At 43.3% G+C, this 21,751-nt stretch overlaps 3 protein-coding genes across 5 annotated transcripts in view; 2 read left to right on the top strand and 1 right to left on the bottom strand.

Moving 5' to 3' along the window:
• LOC309714677 (kinesin-like protein KIF1B) overlaps window positions 1-21,751 on the top strand; it is a 137,847-nt gene that overhangs the window by 75,764 nt on the left and 40,332 nt on the right. The window lies entirely within an intron of this gene.
• On the top strand, window positions 6,155-10,726 carry LOC309714796 (uncharacterized protein). The gene is made up of 4 exons (XM_082547484.1): window positions 6,155-6,423; window positions 7,812-7,915; window positions 8,889-9,485; window positions 9,837-10,726. The coding sequence occupies exons 1-4, from the start codon at window positions 6,375-6,377 to the stop codon at window positions 10,512-10,514; spliced, it is 1,428 nt and encodes a 475-aa protein (XP_082403610.1). The 5' UTR covers window positions 6,155-6,374; the 3' UTR covers window positions 10,515-10,726.
• On the bottom strand, window positions 11,254-21,710 carry LOC309714672 (kinesin-like protein KIF1B). Of its 3 annotated transcripts, XM_082547269.1 has the most exons (13): window positions 21,619-21,710; window positions 16,995-17,137; window positions 16,246-16,465; window positions 15,641-15,737; window positions 15,289-15,520; window positions 15,057-15,190; window positions 14,895-14,956; window positions 14,655-14,800; window positions 14,295-14,476; window positions 14,131-14,202; window positions 13,909-14,030; window positions 12,837-13,815; window positions 11,254-12,025 (listed from the first exon to the last, which is right to left on the bottom strand). In XM_082547269.1, the coding sequence occupies exons 5-10, from the start codon at window positions 15,310-15,312 to the stop codon at window positions 14,187-14,189; spliced, it is 564 nt and encodes a 187-aa protein (XP_082403395.1). In that variant the 5' UTR covers window positions 15,313-15,520; window positions 15,641-15,737; window positions 16,246-16,465; window positions 16,995-17,137; window positions 21,619-21,710; the 3' UTR covers window positions 11,254-12,025; window positions 12,837-13,815; window positions 13,909-14,030; window positions 14,131-14,186. The 3 variants fall into 3 exon arrangements, with proteins under 3 accessions (XP_082403395.1, XP_082403394.1, XP_082403396.1); XM_082547268.1 differs by having other exon boundaries at window positions 13,909-14,202; XM_082547270.1 differs by lacking the exon at window positions 21,619-21,710 and adding an exon at window positions 17,391-18,214 and having other exon boundaries at window positions 13,909-14,202.

Genomic DNA, 21,751 nt, shown 5'->3' with positions numbered 1-21,751 from the left:
AGCTTTGAAGAAGTAAAAAAACTCCTGGTGAATAGTCCTGCACTGGCACTGTTTGACCCTGCCTTGCGTGTTGTGATCTCTACTGATGCAAGTGACTATGGGCTTGGTGCTGTATTTGCTCAAGTGCAACCTGATGGCACAGAAAAACCTGTGGCGTTTGCTACCTGCACACTGCCTGCAACAGATCAAAAGTACTCAACTGTTGAAAAAGAAGCTTATGCTTGTGTGTGGGCTGCAGAGAAATGGAGAACGTATTTGTGGGGCCGACGTTTCACTCTGCGGACAGACCACCAAGCTCTGACAACGCTGCTGAGCACCAAAGGGTTTAATAGGGTTGGCATGCGCATCGCCCGCTGGTCTGCCCGCCTCCTGTGTTTTGACTATGATGTTATTTGCCGCCCAGGTTCTCAGAACTATACAGCTGACTGTCTCTCTCGCCTGCCCCTGCCTGTTTCTTCCCATTCCACATCAGATTCAGATCATGAAATGGTAGCCCAAGTTTCTGCTGCCATGTCCTCACTTCCAGTTGCGGGCTTTGACTCTGCCTGTTCAACTTGCCCTGAACTGGTTGCTTTGCGTTCACAAATACAAAGTGGCTGGCCTGCCTCAATCAAAGCACTTGATGTCACGCTTGCACCTTACTACAAAATCCGTAATGAACTCTCAACCCTAAGTGATTATGTTCTCAGAGGCTCAAGGCTCATTGCACCACTTTCAGTGAGACCTAAACTGATTGCACTGGCACATGAAAGTCACCATTGTGTGCACAAAACAAAGATTAAGAGATCTCTACTGGTGGCCAAAAATGGACTCACAAGTTCAGTCTGCCATAACCTCATGCCTCCTTTGCCAGTCCAATGACAAAACTGCACATACTAATCCTGCTCCTCTCCAACCCGTCCCACTGCCTGATGGACCGTGGAAAAAACTTGGTCTTGACATTGTTGGGCCTTTTGATACTGCAATACCTGCTTGTAGATACGTCATAACATTGACTGACTACTACTCCAAATGGCCTGAGCTTGCCTTTTCACCTTATGCTACTACTGATGATGTCATTCAGTTCCTCTCATCTGTCTTTAGTCGTCATGGCAACCCAGAGAACATCATAACTGACAATGGTGCACAGTTCACCTCTGTAATGTTCACCTCATTCCTCCAGAATAGAGGCATCTCCCACAGCAGAACATCTGTCTACTACCCAGCTGCAAACGGAGCAATCGAACGGTTTCATCGTGCCCTCCGCACCTGTATCCAGACATCAATCCAGCAGTCGAAACCATGGAAGGCGACTGTGCTGGATTGGCTTCAAGTTTACTGTGCAACACCGCATGCAACTACTTCCCTCTACTTCCCTCTCCCTAAGAACTCCTGTGTGGCAGGAAGATGCGTACTATACTGGATGTACTCCCTTTGCCTCCTGCTGTGTCTCCACTGGATACGTTGCACATCACTCAGTTCGGAAATATCAGTTGAAAATGCAACGTTACACTGATGGTAGGCGTCACGCACGGAAACCTTCTTTTCTACCAGGAGAGAGTGTGAGGATAAGGAAACCCCACCATGTTCCCAAAGGACATCCCAGATTTACCCCTCCTGTAACAGTAACAAAAGCCAAAGGCTTGAATGCCTTCTTGCTGAGTGATGGAAAGAGTTGGAATGCCACTCATCTAGCACGCTGTCGCCCAGTGACTGAAAAGAACGCTGACACTGCTAGGCTGCACCACACTCAGACTGGCTCACCTACTGCCAGAAGACTGCCACGCGTCAAGTACAAGCCTCGCTGGCACAAAGACTATATTGTAGCATAATAGGTTGCTTCCTCTCTGTGCAGGGGGATGACTGAAGGGATCACCTTGCTAATCCTTGCTGTCCAAACTGGCCTCATTGAGCTGCAGGTCATCCACAGAGCCTTCCTCCTCTCTATCATCCTCTTTATTGTTGTTGCTTCCATCCTGCAGTCCATGCTGGATGTAGCTGAGTCCTAGCCCTGGGAGCATCTAGAGGCAATTAAGATAATATACCAAAGACTTTTTTCATGTGTTTATTTTTAAGAAAACTCTGTGTCCCACTGTTTGTTTTATTTTTTACTGATCATAAACAACCAGAGGTGTGGACTCGAGTCACATGACTTGGACTCGAGTCAGACTCGAGTCATTAATTTTATGACTTTAGACTTGACTTGAAAAAATGTTCTAAGACTTGTGACTTGACTTGGACTTTTACACCAATGACCTGGGACTTGAATTGGACTTGAACCGGTTTACTTGAAAAGACTTGATATTTCACCCCAAATATAAAATTTAACATGCATATTATATAGAGATTGAAAATGTGACGTCATTCAGGGGTAAAACCGCAAAGGATTCTGGGAACTCGTGGCAAGAGGTACGAGCGCACGCAGGCTTTCAATTGAAATCACAGCGATAAAAAAGAAACACAAAAATGGCAAGAAGCTGTTGTATTATTAACTGCAATAGCCGGTCGCATGACAGCCACGGGAAGCCGACGGGTAAAGAGATCGATTGTTATCGGATTACGTTGTTGAAGAGAAATTGTTCGAGCCATGTTTCCGAAGTAACAAAGAGGCGACGGGTGGCCTGGATTGCAGCCATTCAAAGACCAAATATAACGTCCCAGAACCCTCCAGCTCACAGGTTAGTCTGCTCCAAGCATTTACACAAAGGTCAGTCTGCTGTTGTAGTTAATGCGTCATTTTCATAACATAATTGGTGATATAGGTTACAAGCAAGTCTGGCGCTGAACAGAAATTGTCGCTCCTTTGTTTGTTGTGCATAAATAGTGAATTGTCCTGACACAATATTGCGTTTCGCTTCTGTTATTTTGGTACATTGACAAAAACATATACTTTTATTCACAGGATAAAACAGGTTTTTTGTATCACTAATTGTCCAGTACGATTACAGCATACAGTATTATTGTCACTGCTACATTTCTGTGATGGGTACCAGAAATTATTTCCACTACTAATTAATTACCGTTGAGCTCAAAGGTCCTATTAATAAACGGTTAACGATTGTGTATTTATGAAGACGATTTGTGAGACTGGTAAACTTATGATACGTACGATGGTCTTTCGTTCTACATGGTGCATTTCAAGGTCCTGCACCCATCCGTCGGTAAACTGTACCTGGGCTTGTTGCAGTGACCTGAAGTTACTATCGTGCCAAACTAGGTATCCCCGACAGAATTTGTTTCCCCTGCGTCGGGAGCACACGCTGGACTGTCCAAATCACGGACAAACAGTATCCCACATTGTTGATTTTTAGTTTACAAACACTTCTTATAATGACTGACTACTCCTGACATTTTTGAGATCTTAGCTCTTTATACAACGAAGTTATAGTGGGATACAAATAATATCAGGCTGGTCCTGCCACAATTTGTTCCCCCTGTGTAAATCACGGACAAACAGTATCCCACATTGCTGATTTTTCGTTCACAAACACTTCTTATTATGACGCATTTCTCCTGAAACTTTGGAGGATTTAGCTCTTTATATAATAAAGTTACAGGAGAATAAAAATAGTTATTAGCCAAAATGTTTATGGTTTATTAAAATAATCCCATCTGATACCCCGTGAGCAATAAATATATAATTTTCTGTTGTAACCCTCAAACTGAATGGTAATGTAACGATACTAATTTTTCACAAAATGAAAACATCAGTACTTCCTGCATGCTCCCAGCACAGGGGAAACAAATTCTGTCGGGGATACCTACTTTGGCACGACACCGGTCCTACAACCGCATCCAAGAATAACATGCAGCTTATCTCAGAACTGTCGGTGAAAATTATCCTTGGAGCTAGGTTTAATTGAGCTGCATTTTAAAGAGGTGCAATTTCACAATTTGTGTATATTTTCTACGTTCACTATTTTGTCATGTGTTGAGAAAAACACAGATTTAAAAATTACATGGTCTAATATTTACATTTAGCATAACTGCAACATTATTTTTTCGTTTTTTTCTTTTTAAAGACTCGAAAGGACTTGAAATTCAAAATTTCAGACTTGTGACTTTACTCGGACTTTTACACCAGTGACTTGAGACTCGACTCTGACTTGCCTGACATTACTTGAGACTTGACTTGAGACTTGAGGATAAAGACTTGAGACTTACTTGAGACTTGCAAAACAATGACTTGGTCCCACCTCTGGCTTTATCAAGTTTTATTTTCAGCGCTGTGTATTTTTCCTGCACGTCTTCAAGCTTGCAGTCCGTTTGTTTCTGTTTAATTTCTTGTTGCTTTTGTTCTTGAAGCAACTCTTTATTTTTGTTCAGTGTTTTATCAAGCTTTACCTGAAGCGCTTTGTATTTTTCCTCCATGCCTTGGAGTTTGCACTGCTTCATGTCCTGTTGTTGTTTTTCTTGGAGGAGTTCTTAATTTTTTTTGCAGAGCTTCATTAAGCTTGATTTGCAAGCCTTTGTTGTGTTTCTCCATGTCGTGGAGCTTGAAATCCATTTCCTTCTGTTTTATCTCCTGTAGCCTTTTTTCTTGAAGAAACTCTTCATTTGTGTGCGGTCTTTCATCAAGCTTTACTTGCAGCTCCTGATTCTTTTTGTCCTTCAGCACTAGTTTTTCTAGTGCTTTATCAAGCTTTGCTTGGAGCTCAAAGTTTCTTCCCTGCATGTCTAGGAGTTCCATTTCTTTCAACTTTTGAATATCTTCCTTTTCTAGAAGCTGGTTGAATGATTTGTCTACTTGATCAGGAAGTTGAATTTTGTCTTCCTGATCACAAAGAGGAGAGTTGGGCTTTACTGTTTTTTTCTGTTTTCTCTGAGACATGTTTGAATCTGTAAACTGTCACTCTGTTTATATCTGAATTAACTAATTTCAAGAAACTGTTGCAATTACCTGGACTGCCTCAGCCCAGGTGATGTAACATTAGCAGACAGAGGGTTTGATGTTGCAGAATCTTTGGAGCTGTACCATGCTGAACTGAAGAGCCCAGCTTTCACCAAAAGGAAGAACTAACTGGGCCCTAGATTGCCCAATCAAACCTCTTAATGCCACCTGCCCTCTCCTACATTAACTGTGGGCTCACCTTGTAGAACAGAGTTGAGTGTGGAAGAAATGGCAAAAATATGGAGCTGAAAAGCTGAGAGAGAAAAAGAAATGATAAATAAATCAATGTGTCAAATTAACTGACATGTTAGCTGGTAGAGTGCCCACTGCATTATATATATATCATCTCTTTTTTATAATAAATAATCAAAAACTTTATTTAAACTAAGATTTTAAAAAATATGTGCCGTGATTGATGTGCTCTCAGACATGTGCTTCAATCCACACACAAATACAAAACAATCTGACCACACGTACAACTGTTTCACAAACTCTATAAAGCATTCACACTCCAATGGATGCATCAGAAAGCAGCTTGGGATTACAATCTTGTCCAAGGATATTTCGCCTGCAGACTGGAGCAGCCAGGGATCAAACCAGAAAACTTTCTGATCAAAAGCTGACTTGTGCTAAATGCTGAACGGCAGCCAACCCATTTTAGCCATTTAATGAATGTGCCATTTAATCTTGGCTGCAGCCAAGATTAAATGGCACATTCATTAATTACAGAGTTACAGATTGTTACATGGAACTCAAAAGAAATAATGAACCCATCTCGTGTCCTGTGTCTTCTATAGCTGTCTGTACTTTTACTTCCAAAGTTCATCAGCAAACATGTTTGCAGGCCTCTAATTATCAGGCTGTACTCAAGCGCTTGAATTCAACCTAAAAGCTGTGCTGTCATACAGAACCAAGTACCCTCCGCGGAAACTATAGCTAATGTCACAACTGGATCTGATGAGACAGCTATGATTTCTGGACTCGAAGTAAATAATCCTGAATCAATTTATACAACATCAGTTTGTTTGTTTTGCTTTCATAACAAATAGTTTGAGCCATATACAAATACAGAAGTGACAAAAGGAAACATATTTACAATCCAAAGTCAGACTAACAGTTTTCAGTAGCACAGTCTTTTATTTACAGTCTGCTTCTCCTGGTGGTAAACCTCTATCACATGTTTGGATTAAAAATTAGGCCTATATAGCTGCTGGTTCCAGTTTAAGCAATATGTTAAAAATACTAAATTCTTCATTGATTTGAGCTGTGGGGTTTGCTATACACTGGCAGAAAATTGTAGAGTAAATGGTGAAAACGAACAAACCAAATAACAAGATCCTTGAATTCCATCTTTTTTATTAACAGAAACTCCAACAAATTTGTGCCCAATCGATGATGTTTGGGACATGAAAAGTCCAGTCCAGCAGGTGGCGGTAATGCGCCTTAAAGCTTTAACCGCCAAAAAATACAAGAGCAGAAGAAGAAGAAGCCGAGTTCCCGCTTTATGGCGTTTTTCTCTCCGATTATTGTCAAGACTGATTTAACACTTAAAGGTAAGTATCGAGCTAATATTAATCCGAGTCTAGTTAATCTTGAGTTTAGCTCCTGAATGAGGCTTTCTGTTGCTCTCCTCGGTGTCTCTTCTCAAGTTTTTGTGAACAAGTTGGAAAAAAAAATCTGACTAAATTGACTCAAGCTGCTTTAAACTAATTCACAGAAAGATATCAGCAAAAGGTTGTGAAACACAGAGAAGAAAATAATTTATTAGAAGAAAGCTTTTAAATGAGCTCATTGTAATCAGAGTTTCTGTTATTTTATTAGTCTGTTATTAAGGCTACTTAGCATCTCTGTGGCACCTGCACAGCTTATGAATGCAGCTTGCTAACTAAGCTAGCTAGCGCCACCCTTCTTCCATATAAGGTCACTTCCGGCTCCAAAAGACCCAACATGTTGGCGGTAAAAGTGCTATAATGAAATACATTTATGAGAAATGTAAAAATAAATGTGTTCCAGGCTAAAACACAGCTGCCTTTATCAGCGCAAAGTTGTGATGAGGCTTACTCAGATGATGGCTCAGATTTCTACACCCACTCGGATATACAGATGAAATCAAGACAAGTACATCAATACAAAAATTCACAGGATTGTTCAAAAATAATAAATTGCATGAATATAGGAAATCTTCCTCTCAGTGACTGAGTTGTCTCATTGTGTCCTCATTTTTTATAAATCAAGGCCTGAGTAACCCAACCTTAAGTGTTCATTAAGGTTTTTGTCACATAGATAGAAAATAAACTCAGAGATTAAGCGGCTGTTATAAACAGAGTGATTAGTTGTTCTGGTTTACGTGCTGAAAATGGTTTTATTTGTGTATGTTCAATGTGTTAGACTTGTACATAGTTAAATATATGATCAAATAATGTTGAATCCTGGATATGGATTTGTAAGCAATGAAATTTGAAATAAGGGGGTAGGAACAAGAAAACTTCATCCTACTCCTTTTCGAGCACACACATTCTGTAGACATAGATATTTGCATGAAAACTTGATGATTTTTAAGTTTTGTTATTTTTATTTTTTTCTGTTGTTATTTCAATTATATTTGCATGTTTGAAATAAATTTTATCTATCTATCTATCTATCTATCTATCTATCTATCTATCTATCTATCTATCTATCTATCTATCATTTCTCACGGCACACGTATATTGTCGGGTTTTTTCTTGGCCAGGGCATATTTTAAAGAGGAATTGCTCTCCTGGTACTGGTGTGCCATACTGCTGAATTTGGTATCGGTGCTCAAACCTTTTGTGTTTGTTTCAAACAAGTTGTCCACCCAGGGAAGCTAAAATGTGTTCTGTGTGTTCTCAGATGAACATATGAGACACTTTGACTCTTCAGTGCAGTGTGGAGCTTAACAAAGTTCTGTTTTGTGTCCCAGCTGATCAGGAGGAGGAGAAGAGTCTGACGGAGCAGCAGAGGAAATTTCAGCTACTTGGACTCAGTTCAGCCACTGCAGAGAAAACAATGAGCTCAAAACAGAAGGTGACAGATACTAGTGTTAAGAAATACTCCATTAAAAGCTGAAGTACTGATATGTATATTTTATGCTAAACTAAATGAACCTTGTGCAATAATAATGTAATGTAGAAATAATGTATACAATGTATACAATGCCTACATCTTAGACGGTGACGTTGCCTCTAAACATCAAAATGAGCAGGAAGATGTTAAAGTGGGATTCAGCAGGATTCAACCCTAAAATCAGCTGTAGTGGCTCAGTGTGGGGAAAAGGGTCACAGCTCACAATCATTTCTATTGAGAGCTCCAGTAGATTTTTTTTAATGTGCAGGCTGTGATCAGCTGACCTGCTGCTCTCTGTGAATTCATCCAGATGTCAGCAGATGTTTCACGAGTTGTCCTGGCTGATTTCCTTTCTCTACACTGACAGTACACTGTCTTTATATTATACACTATACTGTTGGTATGTGGGTGGAGCTCAGTGAATGAATGTCAGCATCATGAGCTTAAGTTTAAGTTAATCTCTGCTACACTTGATGTAATCTAACTCTGACATGAGCACCACAGTCACTGTGCACCAGTCACACACTGTTCTTTACTTAAATCCATCACATTACAGTAAACTTGCCTGCTTATCCTGCACTAACCTGCAGAGGATTTTACTGCAGTCTTTAAATCACATTGTGAGACAAACTGCACACAAACAGTTTGTGTGTTTACTGATGTTTGTTGGGCTGATAGAATCGCTGCATTTGAAATTACCTGCCACATAAAAAATATTACTCCATTTATTCTCGCTCGTCTTCTGTATTGCTAACTAGATGTTGAAATACCGCGACCGCAACTTATCAGCACCTGCAGTCGTTCAGGTTCTGGTGGTGTTTGGTGCCACACTCCACCTTCAGGTTTAAAACTAGTGTTAATGGAGGGAGTTTGAAGCTTCAGTTTGTTTAATGACTGCATTTCACTCACTGCCTCTGTATCTCTGTCACTGCAGGACCAACATGGACCGAGAAGTCAGCGCTCTCAGGAGGCCGACAAACCTCACAGAAGAAAGAGAGAGAAAAAAAACACCTGTGACGAGTGTGGGAAGGATTTTACCTGGAAGTTTAAACTAAAACAACATCAGCTCATCCACACTGGAGAGAGACCGTTCAGCTGTGACTTGTGTGGAAGGTCGTTTTCCTGGAAGAATGCCCTAAAAACACACCAAGTCGTCCACAGTGGAGTTAAAGCTTACAGCTGTGATCAGTGTGGCAGAGCTTTTACTCGAAGTAGCAACTTACAGAGTCATCTAGTTACCCACTCTGGAGTTAAGGCATACAGCTGTGACATCTGTGGAAAAACTTTCAGCCAGCTAGGGTACCGAAATATACACCTACGCATTCACTCTGGAGAAGATGTGTACTGGTGTGATCAGTGTGGTAAATACTTTACAACAGACGCACAGTTACAACACCACATGTTTACCCACACTGAGGAGAGACCTTATCAATGTGACCTGTGTGAGAAGACTTTTAAAACTCCACAGTACCTGAGACAACACCAACAGATCCACACCAGAAAGAGACTCTACAAGTGCAGTTACTGTGAGGTTTGTATTTTTATTTTATTCTTGTAAGTTCAGTCTGACTGTTTGGAACAAGTCTGCTCATTAAATTGTGTTAGCATGTTAGCACTTCTACTGCACCGAAGAGTAGCTCTGAGCCATTATTCAGGTTTTCATTTCATTTAAGTGTAAGTCAGATGTTACTGTAATATTAAATAAGTACTGCTGTAGTATTATGGTGGTAGTATTGTAGTTATTGTAGCCCAGTAAACTGAGTGTGTTAATCGAAACAGTAAAATGTAATTGGACGTCTGCAGAGATGCTCTTTATTTCAGGCGACTTTCAGGATAAAAGTGTTGAAGGACTGACTTACACTGTCTTTGTGTCTTTGTTTAGAAGCAGAGCGACACAGATGGATCCACTTCTCAACCCTGTCATCGCTGTGGTGGTGGGAAAGACTTTCGTTGTGACATCTGTGGAAAAACTTTCAGTCAGCAAGCCAGCCTAAAAATACATCAACGTAAACACACTGGAGACAAACTGAAATACTGCAAAGAATGTGGGAGAAGCTTCCCCACATCAGCTGAGTTAAAACAACATGAACTCTTTCACAGTGGGGTCAAGAAGCACCTCTGTGATCAGTGTGGGTCATCCTTCACCACTGCAAGTCAGCTTAAAACACACAAACGAGTCCACACAGGAGCGAAACCATACAAGTGCAGACACTGTGACAAAAGCTTCTCACAGTCAGGTAATCGTAACAAGCATGAACGTACACACATGGAAGGAAACTACAGCTGTGAGCAGTGTGACAAGAGCTTCAGTAATCTCAGTTCATACTCTGCACACAAACGATCCCACGTTACTACTAAACTGTTTCACTGTTACCACTGTGCCAAAACATTCACTTCATCATCTGCTCTGTGCAAACATCAGCGCGATCACGCAGGGCTGAAATCGTTCCCATCACAGGATCAGAGTGAATCTGAAGAGAGGGAAACATCCTCTGGTTTCAGAGTCCAACTTAAAACCCTGGAGATCAGGCTCCACAGAGCTCAGGTCGGCTCTCCTTAAGTTTAAGTTAAAGTTCAAATGAGGCTGTGAATCAAACTTCCTGTAGTTCCATTTTAATCTTTATAAATTGTTCTTCTGTTTGTGTTCAGTCGTTACCTTTTTTTTCAGTGGTTGGATTAAAAATCAGTTTTCTGTTGTTCAAGTTTTTATTGAATGTATTTTGTTAAATAAAGTTAAAATATTGTTAAATAAAGAATTGTTTGAACGACAAAGATTTTGAGCCATGATGTCATTTCCTGTATTTCAGAGTAAAGACTGAAGTGACAAATGGAAACATGTTTACAGTCATGGAATAAACACTGATGGGTCATCTGTAGGAAGTTCTATTGCTGACCTGACAGACTCGACCTTGTTTACAAAGAAAGAAAGGAACTGATGACATGTGTCAGCAGAGGCTTTCAGGGTTGTTTAGAGTAGAGCTGATAGTCTTAAAGAACACGGCGATTATGACAATTTAACACAATGATCTGAGAAAAATGTCTGTTTCTCTCATTTTTACTGTATTCTGATCAAATTTCCAACATTCTTTTAACATTTCAAAAGAATTTGTCTTTCTTCCACTTTCACACTTGGCCCTAAAAACACCAACATCCGTGCATCACCCTTGTGTCAGTCTAATGAACCTAACATGTGAGTGATACATAACACACATTCACACTGGCTGCATATATCAGTCCGGGGGGGGCAGAGCAGAACTCTGTATGAATCAGACGCGCTCACATATTCAGGCTTTCCAGAGGCGTTTACCATCAGAAGAAGCAGAACAATGAATCATCAGCACCCCGCAGAAGAACACAGCAAGCAACAACTCTAACAATAAAGACGTGCTGGAGCCAAAAGATGCAGATAGCGAGTTTTAAACGATAACGCACAGGATCAAAGGGGGAGAGGGTAAAAACCCACTGCCTCCTGAGATAAAGATCAGCAAGTCAAGCTGGCAGCAGACGACACAAAACGCTCTCTGGAGGAGGCGGCGACTGTGGAGCAGGCCGACGGAGAGGCGGATCGGCAGACAGGAAGCTCCCGGGGTCCCACAACAAGATGTTGCGCGTCAGACTGGAGCAGGATATCCCCATGTTGGTGACACTGCCCATCGAGGTACAGCCCAACTTGGCAAACCAACCCTTCCCTTTCTTGGACACCACACTGGCTGATCTGGGCATCCAAGACTGAGTCTCACTCCGTGTGGGGACGTTTTTTTGTTTTTGTTTGTTTTTTAAGAAGCAATCATGTGTATATATTCAGCTCAGAGCTGAAGGAGAGGGTGGTTTGGGTTGACAACAAGAAGACCCATCCTAGAGGTACGGCGGTGGGATCCAACTGCAGGGATGTGGTCAGATGGCAGTCTGTGGAAATCAGGTGACAGTGAGAGCAACTTGATTTTCCTATTTTGTCCTTCAGATACGAGTGAAAGCCCAGATGCCAGGAGACAAGCAGCTCCAGGAGGTCCTGTACAGCACCGAGGTCCACACTGACCGCTCCTTCTGCTGCACTGGAATGGATATCCTGCCCTGGAAACAGACGTGTGCAGGTCTAGAAGCAGTTTAAATCCCATACTTTTTTGATCTGTGAGGCTCTTAATGTCACGTCTGCAGCCATGAAAGTCAGCTCAGGGTTTCTTGATTCTGATTTTTCTTTGCTGTGTCACATTTAGCTCATATCTGCATTGCCATGCCCTGAAAACAAGCTGCCGGGCTTTAGTCAGGCTCAGGGACAACGGGAGATCTGAGGAGCAACACAATGAGAACAACTAAAACTGAACAAACTTAACATCTGATTACCTTTTTTATTTGTAAGAAAAAGTTTAACATGAACGCGCCAACTGTCCACAGCAAAGCTTATTATGACAAGACTGCTTTTATTCAGTGATGTCAAAGTGTCATCACTTCATACCTCTGAACTGACATTAGATGTATTGCATACCTTGTTAGAATTACACTGTTGAAGCATTTGTAAAAAGCTTCTGTCCTTGTTAATTTATGTTTTAGGATAAGTTTTTGGGCTGTGTAAGGTCACAGGTTGCATTTCTGAGCAGAGTAGTAAAGGTAAAGTAAGTGTTTTCAAAACTAGCCACTCAGCATGTGTACAAACAGTGAGAAATCTCTGAAGAAAACCGTTTGAAGGAGCAAGAGCACACGCGTTTCTCCACAGGTTAAAGCCCGCTTTAATAATCAATATGAATCAAAGACTTCTGTCAACACAAAATAAATGTAAGGAAACACATCCAGTTTCTATAACTGACGACAAGCTTGGACCACAGTGATCTAAACTCATCCTCTACATTGGAAATGTAAACAAATGTAAATGTGGTTTTTACTGTACCAGAGCAGGGCTGTGTGTGTAGAGCACAGCCAGGCAGCTGAACACTGTATTGTTCTCTTTTTGGTCCTCTTCGAGCGGGAGACGAGCCACCAAAGCTGGCAACACCGGTCAGTGAACACATTCAGTTTTCAGGCCCCTCTTCTGTGGAACCAGCTTCCAGTTTGGATTCAGAAGACAAGATTTCAAGATTAGGCTTAAAACTTTCCTCTTTGGTAAAGTATATATTTAGGGCTGGACCAGGTGACCCTGAATCCTCCCTTAGTTATGCTGCAATAGATGTAGCCTGCCGGGGATTCCCATGATGCATTGAGTTTTTCCTTTCCAGTCTCCTTTCTCACTCAGTATGAGTTAATAGACGTCTCTGCATTGAATCATATCTGTTATTAACCTCTGTCTCTCTTCCACAGCAGGTCTTTTATCCTGTCTTCCTTCTCTCACCCCAACCGGTCACAGAAGATGGCCCCGCCCCTCCCTGAGCCTGGTTCTGCTGGAGGTTTCTTCCTGTTAAAAGGGAGTTTTTCCTTCCCACTGTCGCCAAAGTGCTTGCTCATAGGGGGTCATATGATTGTTGGGTTTTTCTCTGTATCTATGAAGCGCCTTGAGGTGACTTTTGTTGTGATTTGGCGCTATATAAATAAAATTGAATTGAATTATCTGAGGAAGAAGCAGAGTTGGTTTGTTTCCAGCTGAAATCATCCAGGCTCAGGAATTTGAATCGATCCACATCATTTCTGCTTGAACTAGAGAACATGAGTGTCGACTTACATTTGGTCTGTGAGACACATGTCATAGTGACAGTATTTGGGTTAATATGGCATTACTCACCCTGGTCGCATTTCTTCAATATCAGGCACCAAGTTCAGGAACTCGTTCTCTTGCAGCCCGCGCAAGGTAGGAGGTCTCCAGAGTGGGAACCATCGGGAAGTTTTCACAGTCTGAGCAGGAGGGACTGGAGGCACGTGAGCTGTTCTCAGGGGTCCTTTAACACAAATCACACCAAGTTAGAATCAAATGGATAACCTGTCAATAACCGTTTGCAGATCGAGGTCAATGTTCCTAAAAAGATGTTTACTTCTGGCCCATGGAGCCACAGCGCGAGTCCGACAGAGAGGGGCAGGTAGAGGAAGGGGTGAGGGTGGCACTGCTGAAGCTCGTCACGGATGGATCACGTCCGATCGGTGAGATGAGAGAAAGCTGAAGTGAAACAACAGCAGGATGAGGTAGACGTCAATATAGGAACTCCCTGATGTGACACAGAAAGGCTATTTTTTTATTTCTTTGTATTATTTCTCACCTTGCAGTCACTGATGCTGTTCACCAGCTGCTTGTATTCAGTATTGAAGGTGTGTGTCAGAAGGCGCAGGCACTACAACACAACAGGAACAAGACCGATCAGCTCCGAGCAGAGAAGGAAGAAGGCAGCAACAAGAACGCCCACTAAGCCCACGTTTTTCTCACCTTGGTGGCCAGCTCCTTCTCACGCTTTCAAAGGTGGTGCTGGAGATCTGCGAGGAGACGGAGGTGGATGTGGACAGAGTGCCGGAGCTCACGCTGGGGGACAGAGACTCACTCAGGGACTTGGTGGTGGGAGCTGTTCCCACGGGAGCCGCCTCTCCCAGAAGGTGACGGGTCTTTTCCACCTGGACGAAAGATGGGGGCGAATGTGAGGTGGGGAGAAGAGGGGAGGTTAGTCATGTAAAGTCTGTACTCTAAGAAAAAACTTTTTAGAATAGCACTTTGGTCTTTGAGTTGAAAAGTCATTTTTCCCTCTACGATATTAAACAGATTTATTTCTTTATGAATCTTTTAAGGCCCCACCTCCTGCAGCTGCTCCATCTTCTCCAGCTCCCACTGGTGCTCTAGGATGAGGCTATCTCCTCTGGGCCTCCAGCCGGCCAGGTTCTCCTCTCCACGCACATAAGCCACTGATGTGTCCAGGACCTTCCTCCTCCTCCTCTGCATCCCTGCTCAGGACATGAGCCCTCATTAGGATGAAGCTCTCCACAGAATTATGATAAAACAGCTGCCGTTCTTTAAACATGTTTCATGGCCGCTCACCTGGGCTTCCAGTGTCAGACATCTTACACAAGCTCAGCTCGTAGATCCCAGTCACTCGGTTGCTATAATGAAGCAGAAGTTTTGAACAAGGAAACTTTGTAACAGGGCAGATATCTTTGATTGTGAAACAGAGATGGCCACAGTGCAGCAGCCCAGATTTACCAGTCAGGAGTTTTGGAGTATCCAGTCCCAAAGAGGTTCTTGAGAGAACGGGGTGGGGAAATCTTGGCGTCTCGGGAGTAAAAGACCGTGCAGATGTCTTTGGTGATAATGGCAGGCTGGATGCAATGGTCCAGCTGCAGAGAGGAGATAAAGGGTGTGTGTTAGACACGATGACATCAAGAGACTTAAAAACACGTACAAACAGGTACAACACGGCGGAGCAGCGGCTGACCTCCAGATACGCAGATAAGGTCATGTAGATCTTCTCTCCGTAGGGAGTGACGCGGTTGAGCAGGAGGGAACCTTTTAAGGGTGTTTTTATTTGTGCTCCCTGGCCTGGAAATAAACGGTTTCCGATCAGACCTGCTTCATCTTTGTGCCCTTGGTATCTGACTCGCTTGCTCCCCCATGCATTTTAAAAGAATCCTTCTCTTCAGCATGAAGTTCTGGCTCAGCTTTAGTGTCTGCGTTACATGTACACAAAGACAGAAACATTCAATGATAAAAACACACAGTGGAATAAAATTGTAAGACGTCATCAGTTGATGCAGTTTAAGGACACTTGTTGTTCTGTGCAGTCTCACCTGGAGCTCACGCTTCTAGTTCATGCCATCATGACCAAAGATTCTTCAATTAATAGTTTAAAGATGTCCATGAATGCACTGCTAACTGCTCTTCACCCTGATAAAAATCAACATGCATTTAGAATAAGAAACACTTTTACAAAACCAAAAGCTTCACTGTACTTAGTGATTTATACGTCTACAAAACAGGTTCAGTTTGTAACTGAGAGAGCGGCTCAGTGGTGCTGAATTATATTTCCAATAGAAACACAATTTCATATGTTGTAGTAACAACACACTGCCACAAGATGGCAGCCTAGGCCTACTTTAACATGCTGTTCCAGTACAAAAGAAAAAGTGACAGAGCCTTGAAAGAGTGACAGAGACACTTTTTATGAACTCATCTGTAATGTGTCACCTTTTCTGTAGGATGAAGAAGTGCTTCCCTTCTTTTAAAGTAAATACAGGCTTACAAAGATCCTCTAAACATGTTTCTGAAATAATCCTAAACACAATCATTAAATCAAAAATGCAAGAAACTATTTATTTAATCACTCTTCTTAACTTAATTCCTTAACTTAGTAAAAAAATAAATAAAATAGACAAGAACTTTTCTTCTGTCTCACCTCTGTCAGTTTTCATGCTGTTGCAAGAACAGGTGGAGGTGCAGGTGGAACTTTGACTTCAGTGTGGTTTGTATGTGCAGGCAGGAGTGTGACATCTCAGGACAGCAGAGGGTTGTCGAGCACGGTGACTCCTGCTGCGACACCCCCGTCTGACTGTCCTGAGCTCTTGGTCCTCAGCAGATGGCCCACACACTCATTCATCACCATGTCTTTACCCTGCCTGTAAGAAAACCAAGAAAAGGCTAACATTAGAAACAGCCACCAACCAATCCCTTTTACTCCACCACCCAAAAACCAGTGAGAAACACTAGTTAGTATTAACTTGGAATCAAAGTGCACTAATCCCCAGGCTCCCAGCATAACATACAGTCCAACACAAACTCCACAAACTGTCTTGCTTCAGCTGACTTTCCTTCACCTTCTCTCCAAACAATCTGTTGTGCTCTTTTCAGCACAAAGCCACACTCCTGCTCACTGATCCTCACCTCTTTTTAACCTAGTCTCAGCAACTTTGTCCCATAGCTTGCACATCCTTTCCACCTCCATCTTTCTTCCCAGCCAACTGATACATACCTTTTCTCCTTCCTTAAAAGCCAGCCTAAGAAATACGAGTTCATAAACGCCACAGAGAAATAAATCAGAGGAATAAAATGCAAATGATATTGCTTACACTGAACAGCAACACCCAGGTGAGGATTATCTAATGCCAAATTTTCCAAACAATGAAAAAACCGTGCCCTTTTTCTCACCATGTCTAGAGTGTAGAGGTCAGCCAATGTCGCTCGGATCTGCTGCACAGCTTGAGGCTGGTCTGGGAAGAATCTGTCCAGGACTCCAGGTCTGGGGAGCACTTGCTGAACCTTCTTGGTACCAGCCAGGTGAGCGCTGATATCTGGACACAAAACCATAGAAAAAAAAAAGAAAAAAAATGCATCTATTAATCACCTGGATCACCTGTTGAGAAAGAAAAAAGAAAACAAGCAGAAGAGAACAAGAGTAATAGAATAAACAACATCACAATGATATATGGGAATATGACAGTAAATACTAAATATTAAACATTATTGTGCAGCACATAAGATCAACAGAACACAGTGTGCTTTGAGGTAGGAGCCAAAAAGGGTGAAGTTTGTGTGTGTGAGCACCTGTGAGCATGGACGCGCTTGTTTTTTAAAAAGGTTCCTTCATGTAATGATCTGCTAGAGGGTGTGGGGGGGCCACAGCCCCGTCCTCCAGGGCATGAAGCAGGTATGGAGGAGATCAAAACTCCAGACATCCAGAGGCCCCCAGAACACAACAGACCAAGGAAGACCAACAGAGGGGCAGCCGCGCCACTGTCCCAGAAAGAGCTGAGGAGAGTCCCAGATGAGGGCTCACTCAGCAGCCGCGGAGCAGAAGCCAGGGGGAGTTGCAGTGACGCGCCCGTGAGCTCCGCCGGCAGCCAGCCGTGCCTGAGTGACCGAGCCCCAGGCCGAGAGGCCGGGGGCACCCCCACCTCCGAAGTGGCCCGAGCGAGCCCCAGGCTCCAGGCCCCGATAAGCGGCCGCCAAGGAGTGAGCCGGTGTGTACCTGGACGCGCATCCCCGGACACAAAGAACCACCAACGCACCGATGTCTGAGGGAGTCCGCCACTGGCAGGGGAAGTGGTGGTGGGGGGAGATAGGCCTCCAAACCTTGGAGGGCCTGAGATGTCCCCAGAGAGGTGGCGTCTGATACCCAACCTGACATATAGACACAGACATACAGGCACACACAGACACAAACATCCATTCCCACCCTCATGCTCTCATATGTACTTACTCCACACTCAACCAACGTGGAGACAGACATAAAGAGACGCTGTACACACGATCACACTCCCCAAGCGTACTCTACAAACCGGGTCTAGGTACCCTTGCCCCTGGAGGGGGAACTGCACCCAGACCCAGGTGGTGTTACCCTTTTCCCTGCGGTGGGGAGAGGCAGACCACCCCAACTCCGCAGCAGCAGGGAGGCCCCAGACTCCAGACCGCAGTCGGACGGCCAACTCCTCCTCCTAGCCCCCCCGCTCCAGCAGGCCGCAGAGAATGGGGGTGAGAGAAGACTCCAAACCTCCCTCAACCCGCTCATTGTAGTGTTGATGCATGTGTGTTCTAAGGTGCATTTAAAACCCAGGAGGGCATGGAGCTACCTGCCAGAGAGCAGCAGGTAAGCGCATAGTCCCTCCTGATAGCCCTCAATGTCTACGTGTATTTAAAATTGAGAGGTGGGCAACGACACCAGGGGTGGGGTGTACATGTATCGTGTATCCATGTATCCATGTATTGTGCCCACCCCCAAGATCCTATATGTATGTGTAATGAGAGTGTGAGTAATGTGAATGTCTAAGTTGTGGGATAAAATTGAGGCAGAGGCAGCCAGAAGGGGACAGAGGGGGGGTAGCCTCCTCTGCACCCTGGTGACACCCCCATACTCCGCGCCCCGCCAGGGAAAGGGGGCCCAGGCCCATCCAGACCGGGGCCCAGTGCAGCAGCGCCTCCCGGCCCCACAGAGCCCGGGACAGTCCACCCAACCCCACCACAGAGAAAACTGCACCCACCCCACCATCCACTCATCTTCCAGACTACATAAGACAATAGACGCCCAAGCTGAGATCTTCCTCCACCTCTCCTGTATCTCCCCCTCCTGCAGAGAGAGTTCCTGAAGAGCGGAAAGCTCCAGAGAGTTGCAGCATGGCCTGGAGGTGTCACTATCACAATCTGCGGGGAGTATGATCATTTGTTATGAAAAAAGAAGACCCAAATGCAGACTCACAGGCTGGCAAGGATAAACTAAAGGCAGCCTGTTTATTTTGGACGGAGAGAATGATATGAAATATCTGACAGGGAACTGAGAAACTCAGAAACCTATACTGGGGGATAACACTAGGAAACATGACCAGTGAAGCTGGGTGACGAAAGGAGAAGATTAAACAATAAACACACAGGACGGTCATTAGGGAAGAGGAGACGGCAGGGACAAATCAGGAGTAATGAGACAGTTACAGCAAAACTCAACATAACCAACAAAATAAAATAGGAAGCACGTGTTTTGATCGCTGGCTCCAGTCTGCATGCTGAAGCTTCCTTTGGTTACAAGATACAGAACCAACGTTAGTGTGAATGAGACTATGAGAATGTTATATAGCATTTGCTCCACTTTGAATTCAGTTTGAAGAAGTAAAGAGACAAACAAACTTAAAAGAGACCATAGGATTAAAAAAACACAGACACCGCAAAAGGACGAAACACGGGCAAGAAGCAAAGTAAACAGAAAAGGAAGCAAGGAAATAGAAAGATAAGATCCACATGAATAGAATAGACAAAATATGAGTGCTTCAAGCAAACTGTGCAGGAATAAAATATAAATAGCAAACAGCAGAAATAAATAACAAATGGGGGAAAATATGTAGGATGAACAGGAACAAAGACACTGGAGAACAAAGTGGTGAGGGTTACTCAGACCACCATTAACTGACTAAATACATAGGAACTGGCAAAGTGAGACGCGGTCACAGAGAGTGACAAGGTACAAGGCGCACAAAAAGAGGGACTGGCAAAATTAGACGTCTATCAGAAGTACAGAATACAGAGACAGACAGGCAGACAGTGAAACAAACATGGAGACAAAACCTGCTACACACAGAGACAACACTAACACGGCCTGAACATGAAAGGAAACAAATTTAGACCAGCAACTAAGAGGAAGCACTAATTTGGAAGGGAAATAATACCAGACATATGGTGCACTCTGAATATCACCAGTCTGTTGCAAAGCTAACAGAGAGACAGACAAGCATTCACACCTACAGCTAATTTAAAGATACCACTTCAGCGTCACAGCTGGGTCCTTCTCTGTGTTATAAACGACACAGAGAAGGCCCCAGCTGTGACGCCACAGTAGTTCATTTGTTGACTGATACATCGATGTAGTCTCTCAGGAACGAGGGCGAAATGCCAACGACCGCCTGTCTGTTTTCAGGGCTGTATTTGAAGCCATGCTCCAATCAGGCAAAGTTTTAAGTGTTGCACATTTCGATGGGTTTCTTTCAGCTGACATAGTTTCCATTTGGGTCATGTGGTGTTAGATACCCCAGCGTGTGGTCATAGGGTGAAGAGCCCGGACGATTAGTGGGATTTTAGGTGTGGTGTAAAAATGACGCTGCAACTTTAAAAACGTTGTTGCTTTAAGGATTAACGTACAACCATACTTGGGCTGAGTTTGACACTGGTTCTCTTCAGTAATTAAAATAGCTTTAACACATGATAAGATCAAATGTCAGCTACACTGTGACAGTCGAGGGGCCACACTCAGATATATTTATTCGCTTGTTCTCTTTGTGTGATAAGAGTTTCCATCTGAATTTAACCCCTGTGTGGGGCTGATCTTTCATTTCATTTTATTTCAAGCTCAGATTCTTTGCCTTTTGCACATTTTCTGTGACGAGACTTCAAACCATTCCCACCGTCCTTATTAATCAACATGGTGAAGTGATTCTTCGCAAGGTGATGGGATAGGAAGAGTTTCAGAAAATGAGGCCTTTTGTCTTTATTGGAGAGGTCAGTGCAGACAGGACGGATGGGGGGAAGGCGAGGGGGGAATGACACACAGGAAACGGTGTTGGTCAGACCCAAAGACAGGCGTGGGCAGTGAGGACTCTCACCTTCAGACTCACTGTCTAATCAGTCTGACAGTGAGTCTGAAGACAGAGCAACCCAACACACGTTACTATGTTCATCATCATCATCATTGTTTATTTATATAGCACTTTAAAAACACACAAGGCTGACCAAACTGCTGAACAATAGAAACATAATAGATACCATAAGAATAATAAATACGATACAATAATAAACATAGCGAAAAACAATAAAATACAAGTCAGTCAACCACTGAGTCAAAAGCCAGTGAATAAAAATGCTTTTTCAATCTGGATTTAAAAACCAGCACTGATGTCGATTGCCTAATGTGAAGAGGAAGATTATTCCAAAGCTTAGGAGCCACGATAGAGAACGCTCGGTCTCCTCTCAGTTTCAGCCGTGATTTGGGGACTGAGAGCAACAGCTGCTCAGCTGACCGGAGCGAACGAGTGGGGACATAGGGCTTCAGCAGGTGCCAGACCATTTAAAGATTTAAAAACCAATAAAAGAACTTTAAAATGAATCCTAAATTCAATTGGAAGCCAGTGCAGGGAGGCCAAGAGTGATGTTATCACTAAGCAGGACATTAAATCAAATTAATGAGACACCAAAACAAGAGCTGGAGCCCAAGACAGCCATGAAGTCACAGTGTACACAAATACACAAGAAACACAGAAACCAGCTGGGTGGATGTGGCTCGGGAACCTTCTGTTACCTTGAACGTCGGTGTTTTGAACGCTGGCTGCTCCAGTCTGCTTGTATTTGTCCAAGATTTCCCCTCATATCTTGGTTATGGTTATTTTTTCTTTTATTAAACTGATCACACTCCTGTTCATGAATAGAAAAAA

This window comes from Aulonocara stuartgranti (genome assembly GCF_965226115.1).
Source record: "Aulonocara stuartgranti genome assembly, chromosome: 9".
Lineage (NCBI taxonomy): Eukaryota > Metazoa > Chordata > Actinopteri > Cichliformes > Cichlidae > Aulonocara > Aulonocara stuartgranti.
The sequence above is the reverse complement of the archived record's forward strand: the minus strand, read 5'-3'. Positions and strand labels throughout refer to the sequence as shown.

Coding starts and splice junctions, on each gene's coding strand:
- LOC309714672 (XM_082547268.1), bottom strand. CDS start 15,312: ATGACCTTATCTGCGTATCTGGAG. Junction 15,191..15,288: donor CCTTATCTGCGTATCTGGAG/GTCAGCCGCTGC, acceptor TCCTCTCTGCAG/CTGGACCATTGCATCCAGCC. Junction 14,801..14,894: donor GTCTGACACTGGAAGCCCAG/GTGAGCGGCCAT, acceptor TGTCCTGAGCAG/GGATGCAGAGGAGGAGGAGG.
- LOC309714796 (XM_082547484.1), top strand. CDS start 6,375: ATGGCGTTTTTCTCTCCGATTATTGTCAAGACTGATTTAACACTTAAA. Junction 6,424..7,811: donor GACTGATTTAACACTTAAAG/GTAAGTATCGAG, acceptor TTTGTGTCCCAG/CTGATCAGGAGGAGGAGAAG. Junction 7,916..8,888: donor CAATGAGCTCAAAACAGAAG/GTGACAGATACT, acceptor CTGTCACTGCAG/GACCAACATGGACCGAGAAG.